Source organism: Numenius arquata, chromosome 2 (genome assembly GCF_964106895.1).
Source record: "Numenius arquata chromosome 2, bNumArq3.hap1.1, whole genome shotgun sequence".
Lineage (NCBI taxonomy): Eukaryota > Metazoa > Chordata > Aves > Charadriiformes > Scolopacidae > Numenius > Numenius arquata.
Window position 1 is genome coordinate 125,908,788 of NC_133577.1, and position 27,058 is coordinate 125,935,845.

At 40.4% G+C, this 27,058-nt stretch overlaps 1 protein-coding gene across 1 annotated transcript in view; it reads right to left on the bottom strand.

Annotated features, from left to right (window-relative positions):
* Positions 1-1,419: 1,419 nt before the first annotated feature.
* Positions 1,420-27,058, bottom strand: part of CELF2 (CUGBP Elav-like family member 2) — a 244,805-nt gene continuing 219,166 nt past the window's right edge. The window contains exons 10-14 of the mRNA XM_074144550.1: positions 19,195-19,314; positions 13,322-13,519; positions 9,306-9,449; positions 3,709-3,880; positions 1,420-2,397 (exon numbers count right to left, since the gene is read on the bottom strand). Coding sequence (XP_074000651.1) covers positions 3,753-3,880; positions 9,306-9,449; positions 13,322-13,519; positions 19,195-19,314 — 590 coding nt within the window. The 3' untranslated portion in view covers positions 1,420-2,397; positions 3,709-3,752. The remainder of the gene's footprint in view (positions 2,398-3,708; positions 3,881-9,305; positions 9,450-13,321; positions 13,520-19,194; positions 19,315-27,058) is intronic.

Here is a 27,058-nt window from a genome sequence, read left to right on the forward strand (position 1 = left end):
CTTGCACGCATTGGATTGGCAATGAATTCTCTATACCGGTAGGAAAAAACCAAATTTGGTTGTTGGCCACTACTTGTGAGGTCAAAATGCAATCTAATCAGACTTACAAGGCAGTGAAAAGGGCTACCAGCATCTCTTTTCTGGTTCCTTACACAGAGCTTCCTCCAGCAAACACCCACATCGGTCACAAATATATTCCCATGGACTACTTGTACGAGTAAAGTTACTCCTCTCTATACGAGTGTCTGCAGGAGTAAGCCAATATATTGCCGTTACAAATAATGGCAGATAACACCAAACATTACAGTGTATGTAAACTTTATCCATAAAAAGTAGTTTAACTGCAGTGCACACTGAATTTTCACCCAGGAAGATCTAGTGCATCTGATTTAAGCAAAAGTTCATTTATTTAAATTACAAAAATATTATTTTTTTTTTCTCCTCAAGGTTTTCAAATGGTGGATTTACCACTCCTGTCTGGGAGCGGCTCACACAATAGATAATTAAAGAATTGTTTTCTTTTTCTTTTATTTTATTAATACTGAATAGCATATTCCAGCAGCATATTAAAAGCTCTTTAAGAAAAGACAAAATCCCCAAAATCTAAAAAGGAAACCCACAAGTTAATTACGGTTTTAAATAATTTTAGTTATAGATACAGAAGAAATTTAGACAGCAGTAAAATATTTTTGTCCTTCAGATCTGCCCTGTGCATTGTTCTGATTTCAACCATGTATTAAATAAACCACAAAAAACTAAGTATATATATATTTATAGATATAGATATATATATAAAAATAAACAGCAAAATGGTGAATGTATAAAAGGTATTAACACTCAAGACAGCTCTGGGTGGAAAGGGTTAAAAGTTCAAAACTTTCTCACCTTAGAGGTTTCCATACAATATGAAGAAAATACATAGTGAGGTTTGCTTTCACAGCATTGATGTGTGCAGAGTGGTTAAAAAAGTGAAACATGGGCACTTATACAATGTTTTACAAAAAACATCAAAGAGAAATAACAAACAATAACAATTTCAGGCAACAAGACCACAGGATAGCAAGTTAACAAACTTTTTAACCTCTTTTTTCTTTAAATATTAGGGATTTATACAAAACACATAATAAAATACCCATGTTATCAAATTACTTCACACAAGAAACACACTGAAGCTCTAGGAAGAAAGTACCTTTGGAATTTGGCACTATAGTTTCACTGATTTTTTTTTTCTTTAAAAGAAAAACCGATCACATTTTGCTGAACACAAACACATCTAAATTGTTCACAATAAAAAAATGACATCAATGCGTCACAAGCCAACACAAACTTATTCTGGAATATTTTTTCATTTTTCACATGAAATTCATTTTTTTAAGCAAACAACTTTTTTTTTTGTCTTTTTTTTGTTTTTTTTTTTTTGAATCTTGTTTTTGTTCTTGTTGTTCAAGTAAACCAATTTCAAACTCGTCTTTTATAAACATAGAACACTTAAGACCATAAGACTCATGATGAAACCACAACTTAATTCACAGAAGCACCAACGTAACACATTTTACAGTAACCTTTCTTCTGTACATTGAAACAGTATAAAATATAGGTAATTTCATGTGCATTAAACCATGGATTGTCTAACTGTGAGTCAGTTCAGCAAAAGGTGACACAAGTAGGTAGCATTTGCCCTAAAACAGGGTAAATATTTTCTTATACTAATCTACAAAAAGTGGTTCTATATATATACTTTAATGAGAAAGTGAGCCACCTAAAATGGCCTTATCAAAAAACTTTACACTGCCTGAAAAATGTAAAAACTATTACAGACCTCTAGAGACTTAAAATCAGACAGTTTTATTTCTCAAACTGTTTTGGAAGTAGTCTGTTAGAAACCAACATTCTGTGCCTCTGGACACATATTGCTATTGTCACCAGTGACCAGGCAGAATGCCAATCCCTGTATAATACTTTCAAGTCTGTTTTTTTTTTTTATTTTTTTTTTACGAAATGAAAAAAAAAACAACAACCAAACCAAACCAAACAAAAAATCCAAACCAAAAAAAAAGAACCCAAAGGAAAAAAGAAAACCAAAAAAAAAGGAAAGAAAGAAAAAACATTTTGCCACAGGTTGTTTTTAAATCCTATCATTAATTTATCTAATAATAAATTTCAGTCTTGCATGAATGCAGCAATGTTTTTTCACATTGACTTCCCAGAATTCATAGCTAGATGAGGTCACATGCAAATTTCAAAGGTCAAACTAGATCAAAGGTCAGTAGGAGAACCAAATATGATGTGAGGTCAGAAAGACATCAGAAACAATGACGGGACGATGAAACTTTTTTTTTTTTTGAGACGCCACAGGGACATGCTAGGCAAACGATGGGCTAACGGGCATGGAGATGTCTAGGGAAAAAACAAGGAAGAGGAAAAAAAGTTACACAGAATCTATGCAGCACAAACGAAATCACTTTTATGGGTGCAGGAGAAAACTAATGCAAATCTTTTATCAGTAGAGTCTATGAGCCGTTCACATAATTTGCATTAACTTACAATACTTGTCAACAAGAGCACAATGGAACCCCAAAAGAATCCATCTGAAAGGAGTCAGAGAGAATGGATTCCTCTTTGGGGAGAAAAAGAGAGGAAAGAACCAGTTTCTACAAATGTAACAGAAAGGTACGGGGAGGGGGAAAAAAGGGGGTCAGACAACTGAACTTTAAACTAGATAATGGAAACTACGAACAAAATAACCAGACAAATACAAACAAGAGGATAAAAGCATGAACTGTAAAGGGTGTAGGGTTCAACAGTGAAAAAGCGCCCATTCCTGGCACAATTACTCTAGAGACTACTTCAAAGGATCTAGCTAGCATAGAGAGCTGCTCTTTAGGTATCCAATAAGTTAACAATAGGCAATAAATAACTTCCATTATTTCTGAGGCAGTAAAAATTTTGTATAAAAATAGAAATGCTTTTTACAAATAAAATTTACAGGCCTGTGGCTTTCTTTTTTTATTATTATTAAATTTATCTCTCAAGAAACATCAAGTATTGTCACTCATTTTATTTTATTTTTTTTTATTTTAAACCCTGTAGCTTTAGAAACAGATCTCTAAATCTTTTTTACATTAATCCTTTCCAAAAAAACAAGAACTTAAAAAAAAGTGAAATATAAAGACGACCAGTGTAAAATCAGATTAATATATAACAATACGTTGATTTGAACCAAAAAAAAATAATCAAATCTTCTCAAAAAACAATTTGATGTAGTGGAAAGACTTGTTTCAATTTTTGTTGCAAAATAAGTGCTTCAACTGGCATGAGGCCATTTTGTTTAACCTATAAACTGCTGGTGCCACCCTGGTAAAATATGATCCATCCATAGAAAACAACTTTTATTGTGTGCTAATGGCACCAGGGTTCACAGAGTTAAATTGCACATATTTTTTTTTTGTATGTGTGTGTGTGTGTGTGTGTTGCTTTGAATTTCAAGACGTTTATTTTTGTTTTAAAAAGGAGATAAATTATGCTGCAAAACAAAATACAGTAACACAACTCGGTAATTACTTGGCAAGGAAATGGGAGCCAAGTGTAATAAGGACAAGTGGGGAAAATGGAAGTGGTAACTGTAAAAATAACTGTCTCTTGGTGAAGGTTGGCTCTATGTTCTTTCTTAACCCCCCTGCAGAGGACAGGTTTGCTCATGGGACTTACCCTAAGAAAGCTAAAATAAGACCAGTAAGCATCTGGGGTTAAGATCAGTAAGGTTTGCTGTCATTTTTGGAGCGTTTCAGCTGAACCTTCAAGCGTTTCATGCCAATCTGAAAGCCGTTCATAGCCTGGATAGCAGCTTGTGCAGAGACTGGATTGTCATAGCTAACAAAACCTACGAGACACAGAACGGAGGCGGGAGAGAAAGCGAACTATAGGTTAGAACAAATGTCAGAAGGCTTTTCGTTAGGATTTCATTATCACTATTTATTTGACACATTTACCCCGCTTTCAGTTAGTTCTTTGATCACACTTCGTATCCCATTTCCTCTCCCGCTTCCTTTGCCTCCCCCTTTACCTTCGTAATATTTCTTTACTAGCTGGGCTGCAGTTGGCCAGGTTTGGTGCAATGCAGTTTCCAACCCATTATTTATCTACCTACCTTAGAGACTGAAGATTTTTATTACAGTGACACTTTTCAGTGCAATATCTACATACCTCCCGGTCTATTAGGAAAAACTATTAGGCCAGTCTGCAGATGTGAAGCTGAAACAGAAAGCCCGGTTACAGAAACAACTCCCCCCCAACTTAGATGTCTACACGCATTTGCACACCTGAGTGTGAGTTCATGTGCATTGGTCCTGTGTGCTATGAAACATCTCCTTGGGCTTAGCCTAGAACTGTTGCAATATATTAATATTTTGTATTTTCACAGTTCCTTCCAGTTCAAGATCTCAAGGTACATTAAATGTTAATTAATTCAGCCTCTTGGTCCCCAAAGGGGTATGCAAGCATCAAAATTAAGCAGCATCGTAAAGACAACGGCAGGGCTTGATGAGAACTCCAGATCTTCTGCTCCTCGGTTGCAAGCACTAACTAGGGGGATAATGCTTGTCGGGTAATTCAGAATGGCTGGCCTGGCTCAGCTTCCTTTTCCCTGGGAGATTAAAAATGCTCTGTTCATAATGGACTCAAATCTCCCTGATTCTGGAAGCTCAAAATTCATTTTCATATCTGGGCCTCCCACTTGTAATTGCAAAGCTCGCCTAACTGCTGCTCTGCCTCAGCTCCGGCTAATTACTACTGTACTCAGCCTGCTATTATGCATCTGCTTTGAAATGCTCCCTCTTCTTTCCACTTGAATTTGCCTTAACACGTATCCCTTCACTCTGTTAAAGCATGGACCCCACACACTTTGTTTTCAGTCCTAACACGCAGGCTTCTCAGCGCTTCTTTCCTACTAGCTTTCTTCATTTGTGCTTAGTGCCTTTGTACTTTTCTGATTCATAACCTCTTTTTACCATCATTTTAACCTGTTCTTTTATGGCTCTTGTTTATCTTGCACTGCTGCCCTCTTCCACCCTCAGTGTCAGAATGATACACTTTCCCCATTGTAAAGAAAAAACCCTTCTTATCAAGTCATCTGGTCCTTGTCCAGCTGTTCTCCTTCATAGACCATCCCTATGGTTTCACCTTAAATCAACTTCACCAAACTATTTAATTTAAGACTCTTCTCTGATAATTCAGGCTAACTTCTTGCTTCTTCCACTCAAAACCACCTCTTACTTAATTCTCTGCAGACTTTCTCCTGGCCAAAGCCAATATGCTCTGTTCATGTCGTTCTGTGCTTGATTATTTGTTACCTCCTTAAGGGATAATAGATGTTCCTCCATACCTTCCTAGGGCTTAGTAACTCTTGTCACTTCCTCACTTTCTCCACTGAATCATTTCCTCTTAATATTACTGCCACATCCTGAGGAGATTATCACTTTCTTCCTTTCTTCCTCTCCCCTATTTTCTTATAGGAGATCTTATCTGTTCACATGACTCCAATCACTGTCTTAGCACTGACTCCTGCCTCTACTTCCATCAGCTCCTTGATCTCCAGGACTGCCTCAGGGGTAGAAAAGAGATCTACCATGAGTTGGAAGGCAGCTGTAGAACCTTCCAGGAAAGTGTTTCACAACTGAGATGCAGCTAGTCTTACCTACCTTGACAATTCAGCACTGTCCCTTACAGCTTTCCTGGCCTTCTCTTTGTGAAGTGCATTCATAACAGTCTTCTGCTATGAACTTCTCATCACCTTAGTTCCTTTTCTTCTTAGCTAGTTTTAGCCACCTGAAAGTTAAGCAACTGATCTAAACTAGTCACTTAGATGGTATCTATGAATGGTGAATGAAGTGAAGTAAGCACACCTGGAGGTGGCTTTGCCACCCACCATTCATGTCACCAATTTAGACACCTCCAGTGATGACAGAAGAACAATGAGCTCAGGCTATGCTTACCTTCCAGGGGGGGTGTATGACACAAGTCACCTCATTCTAGATCTCTTCATTGGCTTCCTTGACTCAGACACACATTCAAACATACAACCTCTGTGCTGCACCCGTGACACCAGCCTTTATCATCCAGTTGTTATTCTGATTCCCAGTTTGTCTCTTTATACAATGCTATATCTACATTAACCTGTTACACTTTCACCCTCTTCCTTTCAGAGGACCTTCATTTATAAAGCTTACAGAGGAATCTGGCATTCTATCCCTTTATTTATCTTTTTCTGATTGCACCCATTCATCATTTTTTGTCTGAATTTTAAACTGCGAGTTACATAAGGATGGGATGATGTTTCTTACCACTTTTCAAAGACCCTGTCATGACGATTCTGATTTTTGTTTTTAATCTCTAGGTATCTCTATAGTCAGGATAAATATTTTTAATCATTCGAGTAGCAATTTTTCTATGAGGCAGACTGCATTTATGCACTGGTGTCCCCCTTCCCCTGCCTTACTTTTACATCTCTCATTTCTCTTATCCTAGGGTTTATGAAAGGCGAGAGATAAGCTTGAAGAGTGAAACCCTTTGTCTGCTGAATCAACTACAGCTCATGAGAACTCATGGGAGCGCACTCCCAGGTGTAAACAGACTGTCCTATCCTCACCACCATTTAAGCTTTTGAGCATTCATTTGAGGTGGCCAAGAAAGCAAATAATGCCAAAGTCCATTTTCTGCAAAGAAAAGTAATTTCTCATTTTGAGAAGCAGTGGTACATGAAAATTCATCATTATATATCACTACCCTGCGACTCACTCAAAATGCACCTTCCCTCCCCAGTCCTACCAGTGGACAGCCTGGGACAATCTTTTCACTTTTCTGCTGTTCAGCCCGACCTCATCTGTAATTTGACGTCCTCCTCCCTTGGGCAAGAGAGTAGGACCTCCACAGTAGAAAGCACCAAATGTGCAAAACATCATTACCATTTATTATTATTATTGTTATTATTACAAGGGGAAAAAAGACCAAACCAAGCAAAGAAAAAACTCAAACCCAAACTGTACCAAGAGCAATGACCATTAATGATATGGGAGAGAAATGGGTTCTTCAGAGGCACTGCTGTCCTAGTTTTTGGGTGGGAGGATGGAGAAAAAATAAAGCTCTTTAATGGGACCAAAACAACAAATAGAGGATTCTTACTAATAAAGCTGAGGAGGTACATACAGACTATGCTAGTATGTTAAGTAAGCAGGATTAATTCTGGCTTTGCCTGTGATTAGCAGCATCACCAAGTTGTCACCTACTTGAATCTCAACTTCCTCTGCCACTGCAGTACTTTTTTTTTTTTTAAGCAGAACTCTCTCACTGGTGGCAGAATATATGGGGAGGAAGAATGAGAAATTGAAATGTTAGTGAAAGCTGGCTAATGCCAGAAAGACAGAGGACTCCTCCATCTGTTGGGTGTTGACAGTTTCCCTCAAATAAGATAGCCTCAGTGCATCGCTCTGAGCTAGGTAATTGTGTCCCATAAATCCAGACAAATGTGTAAGTAGGTAAAAATAAGGTAAGTAGAGTAAAATGAAACCTACAAAAGCAAGTGTGGGAAGCGAGCTGATGAATTGAGCTGCCTGCCCAAACTGATCTACATTCTTTCAGCAGCCACCACAATTGCTGTGTTTCAATTAATATAGCTTGATTTGACATTTCATCAAGATTCCTGGAGACCTCAACAACGATTTTGTCACCCCAACACACTAACTGAATTGGCTCCAGATCAATAGGGAGTCCATTTCAATTCCACTTTTCAAATTTGCTACAGCCTCAGGGACCAGTTTAACCCATTGCAAAAACATGCTGGAATATATTAGTCTAGTTATGAACATTTTTTGGTAAAGCTTAAAGAGGTGAATGCTTCAATAATGAACTGAAAGACCATGGAAAAATGCAGAAAGATTGACACACCCTTTCTCTGAACCAAATTAACTTTCCAAGTGTGCTACAGGCTTGTCTTCAGGTGAAAAGCACTCAGAATGTGGCAGGGCTTGAATTCCAGTGCAGGAGGTATTTCTGAGTAACTTGATGAATTCTCCTCGTGTTTGGGTACTGTCTGTTTAGATAAATGCAAACCCTTTCAAGGTGGGTTAAAGCCCAATAGCTGTGGGGCCTGTGAAAGGCCCTGGTGTAGACAAATCCTTAGACAGACACATTTTAACAAAATCTAGATTTAAAAAACAAGTAATGATATGCAAGCTAAGAAACATGTATTATGGTTAATGGGGACACTTGAAATGGGGGCACTTCAGAATTAACAGATGGTGCTGGGCAAAGAGCAACACTGTCGGTCCAAAGGATTTTTGGAAACTAGGGGGTTGTCTGGACTGATTACTCTTTTGTCATACACACAGTTGCGTTCCTTCACTCTGGGAAAGAATCGTCACTTTTATGGAAGCTCCAATATTTTAGGTAAACCTTATAAAAATTACTTTAAGAGATTCTTTCCTACTCCTAGACCCTCCTCACGTCTTGCATAAGACCAGAATTATTAGACCAATGCTCTAATAGATTGCTGCTGCTTACATTCTGTACTCCACTCCATCAAAGCACTGAACTGGCGCATCTATGCTATTCAAAAGACATCAGTCCCACTTAATCAACCCTAGAGCTTGTTTTATACCGACATATCATCTTCTCCTCTGTTGTGATCTAATTTTCTGGCAGCTTGAAGTCTTCTCTGGGAAACTTGACACTGATCTTGTGAAGCTCCCTTCATCCCTGCCCTAAGGTAAGGGGAGATGCTACCTTCCATCATACACTGGAGCCCGCCCGCAGCTGCTGGAGCTGCGTATCTAGACGTCAACTGCCTGTAAAGTGTTCTGAACTACACGTACACACCATTCAAGCACTAATTGCAAAATCTTGTGCTTAATTCAGAAGAAAGAAATTCCTGTAATGTAGAAGTAATGGGTTAAACACAGAGTGTTTTTAAGTGGCCCAGCTATACAATAGAGAATAATTAGGTATCCATAATAAGGCAGTTTAATAGTATACTAAATGACATTCCCCCACATAGGGTGTAATTAGTTTCATGTACTTGACACATTCATGCAAGATGTCAGACTGGAAGATTATTATTGTTTTTTCATATCCAATTTTTAGTTAGAACTAGTTTCACTGTGCATCTTCCTGCTCATTTGAGGATTAACAGTCCATTATTTTTGGAATGAGATTCCAGTATGACATTTCTCACATTGCTGTTAATTTTCTTTCCTGGCCCCTTTTCAGAACAATGCATGTGGTTTTTACTATTGGATTTATTAAATTTGACATACCAAAGCACTTGCTCAGATTGGTCTGTTTGTCAATGAAGACTTTAGCAGAGATAACATTTCCAAAAGGCATGAACATCTGCAGAATGTCCTGGTCTCCAAACTCCTGGGGGAGGTGGTAAATAAAGAGGTTTGCCCCTTCTGGACCTTTAGGAAAACAAAACAAAACAAAAGTATGAAAACAGCTATTACAAGTGTTATATTTAATCTATTTTTCCATAATACTTACTGAAGGTGATGGTCAGAAAGCATTTCACTTTCCAGCTTTGAAGGAACAAAAGCAAGTGGATCATCAAAGGAACAGAGCTGAAATGCAGCTCTTTAGAACATCCTATCTTGAAAATTGTTTACTTGATAACTCTACTACAGAAGAAGTTAAACTGCAGCCTCTTCAATTTATACAAGTGTGTTTCAGTATAATTAAGGTTAGCAAAGCAGGTACACAATGTGTTACTCTCTCACAGTACCCCAAGAACCGCACCAGGAGTCCTCTGCTGCTTCAAATGCCTGCATGGGTCTGTCGGTTTAATTCTAGTTGTGGGAATTTACGGAAATGCAATAAGCTGAGCTCAGATTTGAGTATCACATATGTAAACTTACAGGGCAGGAAACTAGTGGAGATGGGAATAAAAAGGATAAGACAAAGCAAACGTTGTGATTTGGAAATCAGGGAAGTCAGAGAGAGAAAGAAACTCAGAATTAAATTTGTACTGACTCATTTCAAAATGACAGCTTTTTTTTTTCTTTTTTTTTTTTTTTTTAAATACAAATTCCCCGTAGGAACCTCTGTCTCCTGGAAGAAACTTTGTAAAGTAAGTCTTTTTAAAAAGTTCAAAATAAAGTAGTTGGATTGAAATTAAAGTGGCTTTCAACAAAGCTGAGTTTGCAAAGAAAAATGCAAACGCAAAGGTGCTTTGAATATTTTTCTTTCAGCCAAACTTTGTGATATGCATCATTAGTGCTGTTGGCTTAAACACTCATCCTAGCACTAGTAGGTTATTTTTTTTTTTCCTAGATCAATCTCTCCTTTACAATAACATACTGGAAATGAGCAATGGATGCCTGAGAGAACATAATGTATGATGGAGGTAGACATGTCGCCTTCCCATGCAGATACCAGGAGTATAAGCGGTACATAAAGGGAAGAAACATTTCTGGAAAAACACATCGGAGTAACCTGTGTAAGTATTTTCTTGCTTAATGGAACCTAAGCGTGCCTCAGATGTGATGTCCTTGGTTTTCTGGAGAGGAAGAGGAAAGTGTGCATCAGATTTATGGAGTACCTTTCACAACAGAGTCATGAAGCCTCACCTCTCCCATACAGAAGAACGAGGCTGGCTGCTCTCTCTCAGCCTGAAGGAAAAGGTTGCAATGTTTGCCCAAAAGGAGGGGATAAATGGATTAGAAAAAAAAAAGTTTTTATAAGGAAAAACATTTCTGGGAGGTTAAAAAAAAAAAGAGGAAAAAAATTGGCCGGCTGGTATTTATTTCTTCTTACTGCAAGTAAACTATCCTATCCAGAAAGTACTGTTTTTTAAAATAGTAAGAAAAAATGTATCAAACAATAGTTTAGAGCATATGCATGAGGCAGTTCACTGTGCTTCAGCATTTAATATTTATATAGCATTTTTCTCTGATACTTGTTTATCCTCAACCACTTCAGACTCTTCACCATTCCATCACAAATCATGTTAAGAGACAAAACACAGTTGTCAGTATTCAATGATGGAATTTACTCACTTTAACTTAACCCCTTACTAACAGAAACAAGACATATAACAAAAAAGACTATTTTAAAAGGGACTTTGCCAATTCATAAGAATTAAAACTAAACCTACACTTGATATAAATGTTCATAAACAGAAAAAAATTAAAATAGGTAGAAAAAAATGAAACTGTCCTCCACTATGTATCTTTAAATGACACCAAATAAACAATTTCTTTCTGGCATCAAATAATCTGTTGTCACTGGCCAAAGTGAGTGAGACAAAAAATAAATGCAGAGAACACGAAAAAATGAGGGGAAACAAGCTAATTAAAAAAACCTATTTCACTTTAAATAATTCAAGCTGTTAGCAGTAAATGAAGTAAACAATTCAGAGAAAATATACATTTTAACTCCAGTGTCCGTATACAATAGCCAGCTGGGGGAATGCCAAATTTGTCTTCCTAGGAAACACTTCCCATCACAGTACAAGATGTTTTAAAAAAGGATAAAAAAATTTCTCTTGAGGATATTACACTGGGTTTATTTCCAAAGCTTAGCCCTGGCAAGAACAGGAGTGACGATATAGATACAATCTTAGAAAGCATGCAGTATTTTCCTATCCTTCCAGAATCAGCTGGAAATCAAGATGAGAGAAAGCAATGAAAACAGAAACAAACCCCCCAAATGCCTGGGAAGTGTGCAGGGGAACGGAAGAGGGGGAAAGGGTAACCTCATTTTCCTAAACATCTTGTAATTAGTATTCATTTATTCTTAGCAGTAACTTCCTGAGGTTTATTTGCTGTTGGCACGGGGAGAAGGGGCAATCATTCACTTAGTTGCTTCCCCGCAAGACCCACAATTAAGCAAAGAACCACTCAAAGTGAAAACGGATCTTGTCATTAACTCAAAACCTTAAACCTAATCAGATTAACTCCATTATCACAGAAAATGGAAACCAGAAGAGGGAATGGCACCCATAAAGGGATGATTTTTGTTACCGGTGCCTTTTATTGTGGTAGTTGGTAAATGCTTTTATATAAGAAAGGATGGCTGGTAAAGTATAACTTGAAGGACAGATCGTTAAAAAATGAATGTATTGGGTTTGTGTGGCAAGGTTTTGGTAGCGGGGGGGGTACAGGGGTGGCTTCTGTAAGAAACTGCGGGAAGCTTCCCCCATGTCCAATAGAGCCAATGTCAGCCGGCTCCAAGACAGCAAGGCTGAGCCCATCAGCAATGGTGGTAGCACCTCTGGGCTAACATAGTTAAGGGTGAAAAAACCCTGCGTGACAGCAACCAGGAGAGAGGAGTGAGAGAAACAACTATGTAGAAACCAAGGTCAGTGAAGAAGGAGGGGGAAGAGGTGCTCCAGGCACTGGAGCAGAGATTCCCCTGCAGCCTGTGGTGGTCCATGGTTGAGCAGAGATCCACCTGCAGCCCGTGGAGGACCCCACAACAGAACAGGTGGATGCCCGAAGGAGGCTGGGACCCCTTGGAGATCCCATGCTGAAGCAGGGTCCTGTCAGGACCTGTGGACCCATGGAGAGAGGATCCCATGCTGGAGCAGGTTTGTTGGCAGGACTTGTGGCCCCATGGAAGACCCAAGCTGGAGCAGTCTGTTCCTGAAGGACTGCACCCTGTGGAAGGGACCCACGCTGAAGCAGTTCATGAAGAATTGCTGCCCGTGGGAAGGACTCACTTTGGAGAAGTTAATGGAGGACTGTCTCCTGTGGGAGTGACCCCAGGCTGGAGCGGGGGAAGAGTGTGAGGAGTCCTCCCCCTGAGGACGAAGGAGCGGCAGAGACAAGGTGTGATGAACTGACCACAACTCCCATTCTCCGTCCCCCTGCGCCGCTGTAGGGAAGGAGGGAGAGAAATTGGGAGTGGAGCTGAGCCTGGGAAGAAGGGAGAGGTTGGGGGAAGGTGTTTTTAAGATTTAGTTTAATTTCTCATTACCCTACTCTGATTGGATTGGTAATAAATTAAATTAATTCCCCCAAGTTGAGTCTGTTTTGCCCGTGATGGTAATTGCTGAGTGATCTCCCTGTCCTTATCTCCACCCATGAGCCTTTTGTTATATTTTCTCTCCAGCTGAGGAGGGGGAATGATAGAGCTTCTAGCCAGGGGGAACCCACCACAGTGACTTCCATTAGAGCTCAAAGCAAATAACAGCACTAAACAGGAGAAAACTGGGGAAAAAAAATAAAATAAAAAAAAAAATTCAAAGATTAGGTTCTTTGTTAAGAAACAAACCCAGGACCCACGAATTAAACTTGGCCGTATGTAGCTTGCTCCGCCGGCAGCGGGGTCTTACCTTCCTTCTGGCTGCCCGCAGCGCTCTGCTGCTGCAACAAGCTCTGGCTGTAGAGGGTGGGCAGCGCGGCGGCGGCGTACTGCTGGATTCCTGAGTAGGCCTGGGTGAGGGCGTCCATCGTGCCGGCCGTACCGTTCGTCAAGCCTGTCGCGCCGAGTCCTCCGTTCAGGGCCGCCATACCTGAGAGCATTTGAGCAACTTTACAAAAAACCCAACAATAGAGAAAAGAAATTGCACTTGTTCATTAGTGCTTTCCGAAAGTCGTTGGTATTTATAATGACACTGACAACGACGGCAGGGCATGCAGCTCGGCACTTCACCAAATGGGACTGAAAACAAAGAAACACGACTTTGGCGCCAGGATCACTTCAGCACAAGGGTTGCACAGTCAAAACGGACTCGCATGCAGCCTGCTACTGGCAAGAACGACAGCTGGGATGCTCCTCCTTAAAAGCCTCTCTGCCCACCCTCCTCGACACCCACGCTTCTGCTGAGGGTATCCGAAGCTGGGAAGGTGGGACCTATTTGACCTGCATCCTTGCAAGCTGGCCACTGGGATGAAGCAGTCTGCGAGGAAACCCACTCCTTCTGGCCAGGGTCTTTAGCAACAGGCCATGACCACACCATATCAGAAGCGTTTCATTTATACAGAATTAGCAGAGAACCATGATTAACAGCAATTTTGAAACAACGCTCTGTAAAACTATGGGCTTTGCCCCTTAGGTTTGTGATAGGAAGATGGACTGCAATCCCCTGTGCTTCCACCCTTCTCCTCCAGTTACTCCAGCTACTCCAGAAGAGATGAACAACAGCACATCTGGAGTGACTAAAAGCGCTTCCTCCAGACTAGGCATCTTTCACGAAGAAACAAAAGCCTTTGGTTCTAGCAATGCCTTTCTTCTCTCTGGAAGCAGAGTCGCTTAATTATTTTTTCTTTAAAGCGATTTTACATCCTGATAAATAACAGATTAATTTAACTGGGATGACTGCCAAAGAGGAAATCTCAGACTGGATTGCTAGCTCTGTGGAGAATGACATCTCTCATCCGTGCAAACAGCGTGGTCTACAAATGAAGTTTTACTGCTCTGACTTGATGGTGGACAAATCCCTGGGCTACAGCATCTCTCCGTTGCTTCTGTTCCTCATTATGGTTCCTAAATGAGCCACGTTGATGTTAACAGTGTTAACACTTATTTTTTTCAGAAATCCCAGAAAATGTGAATTTTCTGTTAGAGCTACAGTCTTTTTGGCAGTTGAAGGGGTGGCAGAGTTCAGAGCCCTGCTCATTGCCTGCACTTGTGTCACCTGGCGCAGTAAGTGCTCATCAGGACTGAGGGTTAGGCCATGTTTTCTGCACAACTAGTTATCCCATGCTCTCCAGTTTTTAGGTGAACAGCTCACAAACATCTTAAAAGGGCTTAATCAGGCCCCCTGGGGTACCGCAGATTAGTCACCAGAAAAATGGGGCACCCAGAACCACCAGTGACCATTTCTTAGACATTGACTGTTTAGTGTTTTGCTTGGTAAAATGATGGTTGAAGTGGTGACTGGTGGAGCCATATTAAGACCCAAAAGGTATGAACATTGAAAAGAAGGAAAGAGCTTAATTTCAGAGCAATAATAAGGGGTTATATGTAAATGGGAGAAAAGTGAGGAAATTAAGCAGAGGACACTTTATAGTGAATTAACAATGAAATCTATTAGACTGGGAAACAATCTTCAAGGGAAGTGGCATAAACCTTATCACATGAGTAATTTAGAGATAGAAAGAATACTGCAGGGAATTATCCTGCATTGACAGAGGAGGATAAAGATGCTGACCTACTAGTTTTCTTCCATCTCTTATGTAGATTTGAAAAGTGTATTCCTATGAGTCTCTGATAATCAGGACAATTGCTCAAGTGGCACCTTTCTGGCTCCACCAGAGTCTGTGCCAATTAAGAGAATTGTGCTGCATAAATTATACCTTTTGATATTACTATAATTTGTGTGACTAAACACTTGACAGAGATGTGATATTCTTAGCCTTTCCTTAATAAAATGTCTTGCACTTTAAAGATTTCTCTTCCCCTCCACCCCCCTTCAGAGCATCGCTGTATCCTGACAGGAGGCACTGGCTGCCACTACTTTGAACAAAAAGCCTCTGTCAGAGCACAGGAGAGCCAGGTATTTGTTGTATAATGGTTCCAGTTATAACACAAAAACTTGCAAACCAGGATAACTTGTGAAGCAATATATCTAAAAGGCAGGAAAGCTTGGAAAATTAAGATTCTTCGTTGTCATCATCACCATCATCATCGTCATCACCACCATCATCATCATCTGATCCTGAGCCTGACCTTAACCTGCTCTGATGTTTTTGTACTTAGGTCTGTGTCATTGCCTGCATGGGTGTACACACAGCACTGGTTCAGGTAAAGGCTCCTGATAAAGCAGCTTGTATCTCTCCTTTTATTATAGTGTTCCAATAACTTGATAATAGAGGAAGCATTAGGATAACATGTTATCTTTTGTGAGTCATCAGCCTATTAGATAAACATGCTTTGTGTTGCAGTGGGCAGCACCCTCCCCCTTCTTTCACCCAGAATCAATAGCCCTTTCCCACCAAATGATTTCAGATTAGCAAGCAGCCCGGCAGCCCCGGCTCTCCGTGCTGCTTCTGGGAAGGGCACTGCTACTGCAGCGCACATGTCTAAGTACGCTTCCCTCCTGAGCAAAACAGACCTGCAGAAAGCTCTTGACATTTTTTCTATTCTTTCTTTTTACATTTTTATGAAATCTACAAGGTCCAGCTGCAATTACACATCTCTGCCATCTCTTTATTATCTCTACCAATGCACCTCAGTCTGATATTGAACTTTGGTCCCTTCCTCACTTCTGTGAAATAACCTTTTGGAGTCTTTCATCTACGGCCTTCCACTTTTTTGAGTTACTCTACATAAAACAGAAGTGACAATGCTTGGCAAGTCCAAAGGTCTCTTAAAGTGCTTTCCAAGCACCTTCAAATCTGTCACGAATAGTTTTATCTCCATTTTACAGATGTAAATATGGGGGCAGAAAGGCTAAGTGATTGCCTTGCGTTCACACACAAATACTGTGTCATAGCTGCCCAGTATCCTAAATCCACAGTGTTTTTTCTTAATTGCAAAGAACCTCTTCCTCTCTCTTCATTCATTTTTCCTCATTAGTCATAATTATTTTTGTTAGTTGCATTATTTAAATTTATGTGCCCAAAGGAGACAGTCTAATGTTTTGTCATTTAAGGTTTTGGATGCTTCAAGCACAACTGAGGGAAGACTGGCTGAATCCCCAAATGTATGTACAACTGTTGCGAAACCCTTAGAGACAGTTAAACTTACCATACTCCGCTTTCTTTAATTTTTAAGGCCTCTAGAAATCTTTCTACAATACTTCTCTACAATGAGAGCACTATCAGTCTCCATAGCCCAACTTCTTTTTAATGGACCCAGTCAGGATCCAGAAAACAGATAAAAGTCTCCCAGTTTGCTCAGCCTGGAAGAGATTCTCCTTGTGATTCTCACACACAGAGCAGGACATGGTTTCAACAGAATAGTACCTCTTCCAACATGTGTAAATCAATGCCCAAGCCCAGTGCCACCTTCTGATTCGTTTTTGGGTTAAGGTCTGCTCAACTTGTGCTTTGGATCACCCTTGTTAATTCCCCAATTAGAAGCATGTCACTCAGTTCCAACTTATCTGCACAATTACATCAGGAACCTCCATGACCAAATGGCATTTGAATGTTTTTACTGGAGTGCTTATGACCATGGCATAACGTGAAACACCAGAGTCATTGAACGTGAGGTTTCCCGAAGGCAAAATCCTCCGCAGGTTTGAGTGTGAGCAACTGGATCAGACATGGTCAATAGGCAAAGCACTGGCTCGTCATTAAAACAGGCAGGGCAGGTTGTAATTTGAATGATGCTTCGCTCTCATTGGCATCACAAGTACCTGAAACGGGTAATACATGTAACACTTTTGAAAGAAACAGTGCCACAGCACCGTTGTGGTGGGGAAGCAGTTTCCCCTCTTTAGATCTCTCTCATACATAGACAGACATACCCACATACATTTTGTAAGTGCTATACACATACAGATATTCTAGGCACACAAACTCTTTGTGTCCATAAAAACATCCATGAAGGAGATTCGGGACTGAAGCTACTGTTGGCACAAGACCATAGAAGTAATGGTGGCTCAAAACAAGCTGAAATTTGGTCCTAGGTTGTGAATACGTCATTAATACTCCAAATGACACATGCAGATAAGTTTGCAAATATATCACCTCAAAATACTTGCTGAGAAAACGTAAACTTTTTGCTTTTAGCCTAGTGAGAGGTGTTAAAAGAAGTGCAACATGAGGGCTCCCACGCAAAGTCAAGAGCAAGGTAATTCATTCTTCCTCGGTCTTGATGAAGGGGACGTTATCTTGGAGTGCTCCAGTGTGCCTGGGTTCTTAGCACTTGTGGGAGGGAAGGAGTGGGATGCCATACTCCACTTTTGGTATTGTGACTTCTTCTAAACCAAGTAAAGCACAATAACTGTTTACCAGGAAAGGACATTTAATGATTGCTTACTTAAGACAGGGTAGCTCTCTTAGTACGAGAGCTCATGAGCGGAGATGTTAGCTTTTCATGCATGCCATTTTCAGTGGTTTTCTTAAATTTTAATGTAATAATGAGAAAGGAAAATAACATCTGCCATTTTGGGACCTAATACTTACTTTTCTTAAGTTGTTCTTGAGTCATATTTACTATGAGGTTGTTTGTGTGAAATATGCATGTCCTTGCCAGAAGCAAGACCTGTTTTACACAAGACCCCATGCAACCACTTAACATTGCTACATGGACATCCACTAGCCCCTTCCTTCCCAGCTCCCAACAATGACAACCAGAGACCACAGAACAAAAAGATCAAGTGAGCAGCCAAGTAACAGTGACAAAAAGGACATCATGCAGAGCACCAGAGTGAGCAAGAGATACTGAGGAGGACATCCATTCCTGGGGATACATTATGAAGGGTCATGGACTGGCAATGACCAAATAGATTCCTTGCATTGCAAAAGGAAATGCAAGGAGCAACAGCAGCTAAAAAAAAAAAAAAAAAAGGGAGGGGGAAAATGCAGCTGGACAAATCTCTTCCATTGCAGGCAAAGGTGAAGTCATCATGGCAGAAACAATAAAAAAAATAAATCCTTCTTCTTCAGGAAAATCTTGTCCAAGGCTAAAAACAAGGAAGAATGTTCTAACAACTACCAGCATCTACTTAGCTGGAGATGCCAGGGTTTGATTAAGATGGCAGAGGATAGATGTGCATGCTCTGGTATTACAGGTGACTGACTACATTATTCTCTTATACTTGTCAATTAAAAGCCAAAGACTTGCCTTCATTTTTAAAGTATGTTGCTCTCAAGTCAATTTGATAATTCCTACAGACTTTTTAAAAGGACTACCTCCATGGCAAACATCTTTCTTATCACTACATTTCTGAGTGAGGTTTTGTACATGGGGATGATATACCTGTTGTCAGCCTCCCTAAATGAAAAAGGAGCCTCTCCTATAACATAGATTAGATAACCCAAATCCTTGGTGATGTTTCTTTTACCTTCCATATGTCCTGCAAGAAAAGCAGTCTTTGTCCCAAGGGACTTCACTTTGCAGAGCAACCTATGTGAAACTAAAAGGCTCCAGAACTGCATACGAACCACGAATGGAACTAGATCAACTTGACGCCCTTATTTCATGTATAGATTAAAAATAATCATATCATTGCCTTACAATTAATAGCTTTTGTGGCATGATTATTGGGGAAGGCTGTCCACCACAGCAATAAATACTCACTGTTTACGGTACCTGCTAGTGCATTAATATTATTCAGTCCAACAGTGGCTCCAGCCAGTCCTTGGAGAGTACCCAGAGAAGTCAAAGAATTCATGGCCGCACCAGCTGTGGAATTAGCAGTTGATGCAGCCACTGAAAGGAAAAAAGAGCAAGGCAAAATTAAGGCCATATTTTCCTTTATTTTGATCACAAACCAGCTTACAATAATGCTGAGCACAACAGTAGAGCTACTCACAAGAAAAACAGCAAATGAGACCAATAGACCAACTTTGTTCAAGATATTAATAGTATGATTGTTGATAAGCCTTGAACTGCAAAGACTGGATCCCAAAATTCAGCATTGTGCTATTATTTGCAAACATAATGCAGAAACAGTAAGTATGGGATCAGTCACTTTCTCAAAAGCTTGTCAATCAAACTGAGCATCCCAGGCTGACCAACTAACCAGGCTGTTGAGATTTTGTCACATTTAAAATTCTGTTATTGAAAAAGGATAAAATTACTTTGTAGTTTTATCATTCAACAGCTTTCTGTTCTGGGGCCCAAATGTTCTAAGAGAAATTTTGATTATTTTAAGTGAAACACTATGCCATTATGGCTCTTCTTTAGGACACTGTATGAACATTATTTAAAGCCTTGAAGTTTACAAAAAGAAGAATGACCCACCAAATACAAAATGTAACTACAATCCATTTTATTGCAGGCTTTTAGCCAGGCCTTTGTACAAAATTAGTCATGTATATGCACCCATAAATGATACTATATGCATCCCAAAAGCTCTGCCAGAAGGGAAGCTGAGGCTCAGGGGGAGAAAAGGTCCTTGCTGCTACAATGCCAAGGGAATGATGAAGGCAGATGAGATGGATCCATCTAAACCACATATTTAGGAAGAGAAAGAGACTCAGTCTCTTGTCATAGGAAAGTGATAAAGAACCTTAGAAAGAGCTATCATTTAGGACAGGCTGGATGAAATAGAAATACATATCTCTCTCATAGAAGGATCTTGAATAACCAGTGTAGATTAAACACTTACAGGTAGGTAAAGTTGTACCAGCTGAATCGCACTCATAAATGCCGGGGAAGCAATTAGGTTTTTAGCTTGTCTCCTGAGCCCTACTTTAGTGCATCAATCATAACGACTTCCTTTCTTTTCCTTTAAAAAGTTGCATTATCTTCTGAAAAGTGAGCATTTAAAGTCAGAGTTTTGTTGATAATTTACCAGAGGCACATCATGTCTACACCATGCTTTTTTTCTCCTATTCATTCCCTAGCTGTGAAATGGTTAAGATTGCTTTTATCTTGATGCTCTTTTGAGCTGTCAAACACATCAGATTACTCAGTGAACCCTCAAGAAAATGAAGTCTCGGCAATTGGCAGGATCCAGTAAGGAAAGTAGGAAGCAACTTTTTTGCCCTGTGGGTAAACCTCAAAGCTCTAAGCTACAAATAACCCACTTTTACAACCTCAAGACCCACCAAAGAGAAGCCTTCACACTCATGAGGCCTCAAAGTAAAAAAGACTCTCTTGGTGTGGGTGAGGAGAGAGTTCCAGACTCTGTGAGGCATTCCTTGTCCCCACTTCTCTACCATCTGCAATGTTAACTTGAATAATTCTATACGTTGCAGATAGAAGCAGCTTTGATTATTCAATCTCTCTCCACAAAGCAATAAGAAGCCAATAATGTCTTTGATTTAAAAAAAGAGTAATAAAAAAAACCCAAGTAAAAAACCACTTTTGTCAGATAATGTGGGCACCAACAGAGAAGAGAGAAAAAAATAAAAGTGAATGAATGTCAGTGAATTCCCTGTGACCAACACTGCTCCGTGTTTCTGCTCATGTTCATTAGCAGATCATTTAAATGAAGTATATAAACCTCAGATCTGAAAAATCTGATTGGTTTAGACTGGGCTGAATTCCATCCATTTCTGTTTCAGAGGATTATTACCCTTTTCTCTTGAGGAAACACATATATTTAAGAAATGAGAGAAATGGGGGCTAGGAAGCTGCCTGAAAATTACATTAAGGCTCTTGGGGGCAAATAACTCCTGCGAATGAGAGCCATACGCTTATGGATTGTCAACACATCTGTTGGAGAAGGCAGAAAAACCTGATTAAATCCTTCCCTCTTGCACAGCCCACAGAGTGAGTTGTGGTGGCTCTTATCATAGTCTCACGCTATGCTCAAACACATGCTCCAGGGATGGCCAGTATCTGAGGCCAACATCTCTTTTCTTCTTTTAGTCATATCAAGTGTCTCTATTCCATCAGACAAACATGGAGCAGGTGCCTCGGTGATTCTACCATTTGAAGTTGCAATGCAGATTATCTAGTTTGCCTAAATAATGACTTGGCATATAATCAATGTAAAATACTAGTTGGAGCACTGAAGCACCTCAGAAATCAACATTTTGTTGTGGCTATATCTTCTGCTTAGCAGTGATCTGTCTCACAGATCTACTGGGACATGCTTTTTCCTCTTTGGCTTATTATATCTTTGAGGAGAAAGAAACTGCACAAATTGTGTGGTTTCCATTATCTTATTGAACATGGGGTGAACAGAAATAAGGGAGCTTCTTTTGTTAGGGCACTTGCAAAGGACAGATCCAGCACCTTGCTGGGTGAGGTTTCCTGAGCGACTCCACACTAGTTACCTCCTTCTCTTCGACCTCCTGTTCATATGAAATGAAGATGAAGACAGCGATGAGCTAAAATACTATCATCAAGGGGCCATAAAAGGTTCAACATATTGAGAGAGGTGAAAAATTCTCACAAAATGATGGAGAAAAGCAACAGATGAAGCAATGGTATACCTTGTCCCCAAAAAACTTAAAGGGAGTTGAAACAAAAGTTAGAAAGTCCTACAAGGAACTTGTGGATGCTTAGGCCAGTTGAAAGTTTTTACCTTGTGCGCTCCCAGAATATGTTGAAATCCATCTAAAGACAAGGACTATATTTCTCCTCTCCTTTGTCTTTTTCTAGTTTTTTTCAACTAAAAGATTGTAACATATATTGAACCAAAGGGAAAAAAGAAAATCATGTGCTTCCTGGTAACAGTAGATGACTGTACTACTTTGGGGGATCTGTATAACTCTCTCATGTCAGCAAAGCTCTTGGGCTCCACAACTGCTCAGAGTAATGGCAAAGGAAGTATAATTCACTGTCGGAATAGCGTTATTCTATATTTATGCTTTTTAGTTGTCCAGATGACAAAAACAGATTGTATACCTGCAGAATTTATAAATTGGTTCTTACCAGGTTCACCTGCCACCAAATAAATTAAAAGAAAACATTTCACAACTCCCTCCATCCTCCACACCAGCATATTGCTACTCTGAATCGAATCACTTCATCATGCTGCTAAATAAACAGTAGGCATCTGTCTCCAGGTACTTAGACAGCTTGATGTATGGAGCTGCTCTGCTGCTAGGAATTGCCCTTCTTGTGTTACTGGTGTTACTGCACCAGCATTTAGTGCAACAGTGAGGAAAATCAAAACACACAAAAAAATGCAAGTGACCTGGGTTTCTGGTGTCACTTTGTATGGCTCACCTTGTATTCATAACATTTGGTGTATTACTTTTCTCTTTATACTGGGAATTTTATCCTTGCCTCCTTAAGACCTATATATGTCAGAGACTCAATATGTTTCTGGGGCAGCATTAAGTGAGTTGGCCAGTACTGAAGCTGGGGGGAGACACTCCGCAGACTGGAGCTCCAGCCTGATGAATATACTGGCTGAATATACAACAGTAGGTGAAGTACAGAGTTGCTTTTTACCAGCTGTGCTGATCATTCCCTCACAATGTTAAGCCCTGGATAAACATCAGAACGTGATAGATAAGATTTTGTCTACTCAAAGGAACTTCTTCCTCTCTAACATCAGTTATTGCAATAATCTGACAACTTTCTCAAAGAGGCTGTTGCTCAATTAGAGGCTATTGGCAGGAGTTACGGGGTTGAATCCTTTGGCTGTTGTTGCAAGAGTTCAGACAAGATGTTCATCATACTCCCCACTGACCTTAAAATCCCATTAATATGTGGAAATAAAATCACAGCATTGGATAAAGAGGTCAGTTTAGACTTGTAAGATTAAAGAGTTGTCCTGTAACCTGTAGGACAATCTGCTCTGTTTCCTGCGGGTACACTGCATGCTGGTTACCTGTTGTCTTCTCCATCCAGGCCACATACAGAACACTTCAGCATCTCCAATCATGAAAGGTGAGAAGATTAAAAGTGTTTATTTTACTATTAGAGTCCTTACTGTTTCTTCTTCACTGACCCCTCTATTCGCATATTTCTGTGTCAGTCTGTTAACCTTCCTCCTCTTTCTTCCAAACTCAACTCCAATTTAATAAACATCCAGAAAACTTCAAATAATACAAATAATATTATTAAGAAGCTGTGAAGTAGACACAGGCATGGCTGCAGCCTTCCCCCAATACACCCCCAAATCACTCCCCACCCCAGCCACTTGATCTTACTATGCTTCCTCCATTTAATTGATGAAATTTTTGCTATCAGCTTCATTATGAATGAAGAGATTTGGCCTTTGGTTAATACATTCTTTAACAGAGCTCTCTTTGATACAGAGAACACATTTTCATTTGGAGTTGTTGCTCTACGTGGTAGATATTTGTGTTTAACTAGGAATGTTGCATTCATAGAGATTTTTAAGTCTGGAAGGAGCTGGCATTTTCAACTGTTCTCAACACACTTATTCCCGCCTATAAAGCTTATAGCACCTTTTAGGTCAGATATTTTTTTAATAGAAATCTAAACTAGCAACAAGCCATTTCCCTTTTAATTTAAATAACATTTCAACACAATTCTTAAGAAATATGCCAAGCTTGGAAAACAACTGGTACTAGCATAGAAACTTTTGGCCACTCTTTTGGCTAGTTTATGTCCATAGAGTCATGATTTACGTCATCTGGATTTACATCAGCTGGAAAGCTGGATTCAGGATAAGAGCATCTAGCACAGGCAATGATGTGTAAATATTTCTTTGGCTTTCCTGTGCACACTGTGGATGGGATTATTTTCCTCATCTTTGGCTGCCTTGTTAGTTTAAGCTAGTCTAGTCAAAATTATTCTTTTGGACTGTCTCTGAGGTTAAGAGACCTCCAAGTCAAACCACCTACCTTTAGATTTCTATCTCAGGATGGGCTGGATTGGCCTCTGGAAGTGCCCCTGTTTCCACTGTTTGAGGTGGTGAACTCAAAGTAGATGTAGGCCACCCAGAGAGGAAATGTGTGGTAGTATGGATCCTGCCCTCCCTGTCAGCCACACGTTGTGATACAAGCCTGTGATCCGAAAGGGACGGATGTGCTTTCATCCTGCCTGCAGAACCAATGCCAAACCATGCAAACTCAGGAGTTTGAATGTAATCACTGCAATCAAATCTCAGGCTCAGAGAATCGCCTGATGCTGGGCAATTCTGAGCTGATCCGCAGAAGATGTGCGTTATTCTGCAAAGCACACCCTGTCAGAGAAAGGAGCCAGACAGCAGGGACCTACACGGTGTTGCAGTACAAGTCACACAAAGCAGGATGGCCTCACACAAAACCATGCGGGATGAGCTAAACTACTAGATGTTATTGATGCCTTTCCCAGTTCTGCCTCAAACTTCTTGTGCTGCCCTGGATAAAGCACTCGCTATGTTTTTTGCTGCAAAACAGGGCTAATTCTTCTACTTCCCAATTGCTGGCTTGTCTCTTAGAAAGGCATCTTGGAGGCACAGGCACATTCTTGTCATGCCTGTTTACTTCCTACACCAAAGACTAAGAAGTGCCCTTGATAGGGGCACCAGAATACCTAGAATCCTATGTATTACTGAAGTAAGAAAACCATACACTTATGTTTGTCTTTTGTAGAGCCTTTGGCAAATCCCAACCCTCTCATGTCTTAGGGCCAATTGATAAAATGAATCCTCTTTCCCAACAGAGGAGGTCAACTGGAGGGTCCAGAGAAGCTGCCTGAGCACTTAGCGGTGAAACAAAAGTACTAGATAAACACTCCCTCTCACTGTTGCTTTGTATAAAATGACCTATTCAAATCACACATGTATCGATATGATTTAGCAGAGAGATGGTTTGCAGAGTGTAGTCGACCCCATTCTTTCTGTAATTTTTTTGGTAAACATCTAATTAATAATGAAGTCCCATGACTTCTCAGCATAGTCACATACCACAGAAAAAAGGAGTCTCTTGGAAACTCCATACCATATATGCTCACTTGGCACTATTTTTTGGGTGGTCATACAAAGGCTGTGCACTCTCTCCATTCCTCTTTGCCTTGTCCTGTTCCCTTCCTCCTCTTCTAACGCTGGCATACTGTCTGGAAACGATACACAGTCACACTCCAGGCCTAGGACTAAGGTATTAAGACTATCAAAGAGGCATTTCAAAGAACTTAAGTGAAGTTTCTTTTTGGAACCATTATTCTGGTTTTGGGGTAGGACTAAAGGAGAGAACGGGCAAAGAAAAGCAAGGGCAGCTTTAGCTCTTTGCCTGCGTGGAGGGCTGCTGTAGACCTTCACCCACCCCACCCATGTGAAGACAGCAGCTCATGTTTCTGGAGCAGAACCAGCTTTCTGGTGCTGCAGGGCTTTGGGGCAGCTCCAAGACCGGCTTCACTACACTGGGTTTTTCCACATAGAGATTCACAACAGTAACTGTGTCAGCCCTGCTGACAGCTTTCCTTTAGGCAGCTCTCAGTTCCACTCCACAATTGCCTGTCACTACCTAAGGCACGGCGCGACAGGAAGCTCAACGTTCGCTTTGGTTTCGGCTATCCGCTTATCTGCGTTCTGGTCACATCCTGCTTAGTCAGTTGTAGAGGATGTGCCTGTGTTAAAAAGCAAGCCACACCGCTCGGCTGTGAACCACAACTTTGCTCTTGTTGTTTTACTTAATGGAGAGTTTAAATAACTCAGTGTTCAAAGTACTTATTTTTCTCCAGTTAAGACGATATAGTAGCGCACCAGGGATTAATGTCACCCACAAATTTAATGTTCAGTATCTCTATGACTTTAAGCATGAGAAATTGCAGAGAAAACATGTTCTCTTTTGGGAGACGCTCCTGTCAAATCTGTATTGGCAGTTGTCTGAGTCCAGAATCCTCTTTCTTGTACTGAATTTGGGTGTATTTCTCATTTTCTGCTGCCTTCCTGAGCTCACTGACTCCAAGGACTAGATAAAATAGATCTGACTTAATCTGCTCCTGACTAATGGGTGCCATTCAGAGGGACGCAGACAGGCAGAGTTGGCCAACAGGAACCTTATGAAATTTAACAAGGACAGATGCAAAGTTCTGCACCCGGGGAGGAATAATCCCTTTCAGTAACACGAGATGAGGATGGATGGGCTGGGAAGGAACTCTGCTGAAAAAGACCTGGGGGGAGTCCTGGTGGGGGTTGACCACAAGCCAGTAGTATGCCCTGTCAGAAAAGAAAGCCAACAGCATCCTGAGCTGTTGGAACAGGAGAAGAGCCAGGAGACCCAGGTGATTTTTCCTCTTTATTCAGCACTTGATAGATCACATCTAAATACTAATCCAGATTTGGGCTTCTCATTGTAAGGAAAACATTGATCAGCTGGAGAGAGTTGAGTGGAAGGCCATCAAGATGGTCAGGGGCTGGAGCACTCATCCTGTAACAAGCTGGGCTTGTTCAGGCTGGAGAAGATATGGCTTCATGTGGACCTAAAGCAGCCTTCCAGTACTTACGAGGAGGTCATCAGCTAGATAGAGCAGTAGCGCATGGTGGGAAGATGAGAGGTAAACTGAAATAAGAGAGGTTCAGTCCAGATGTAAGCAAAAACATTTGTACCATGAAGACTATCAAGCACTGGAACAGATTACCCAGACTGCCCAGTCC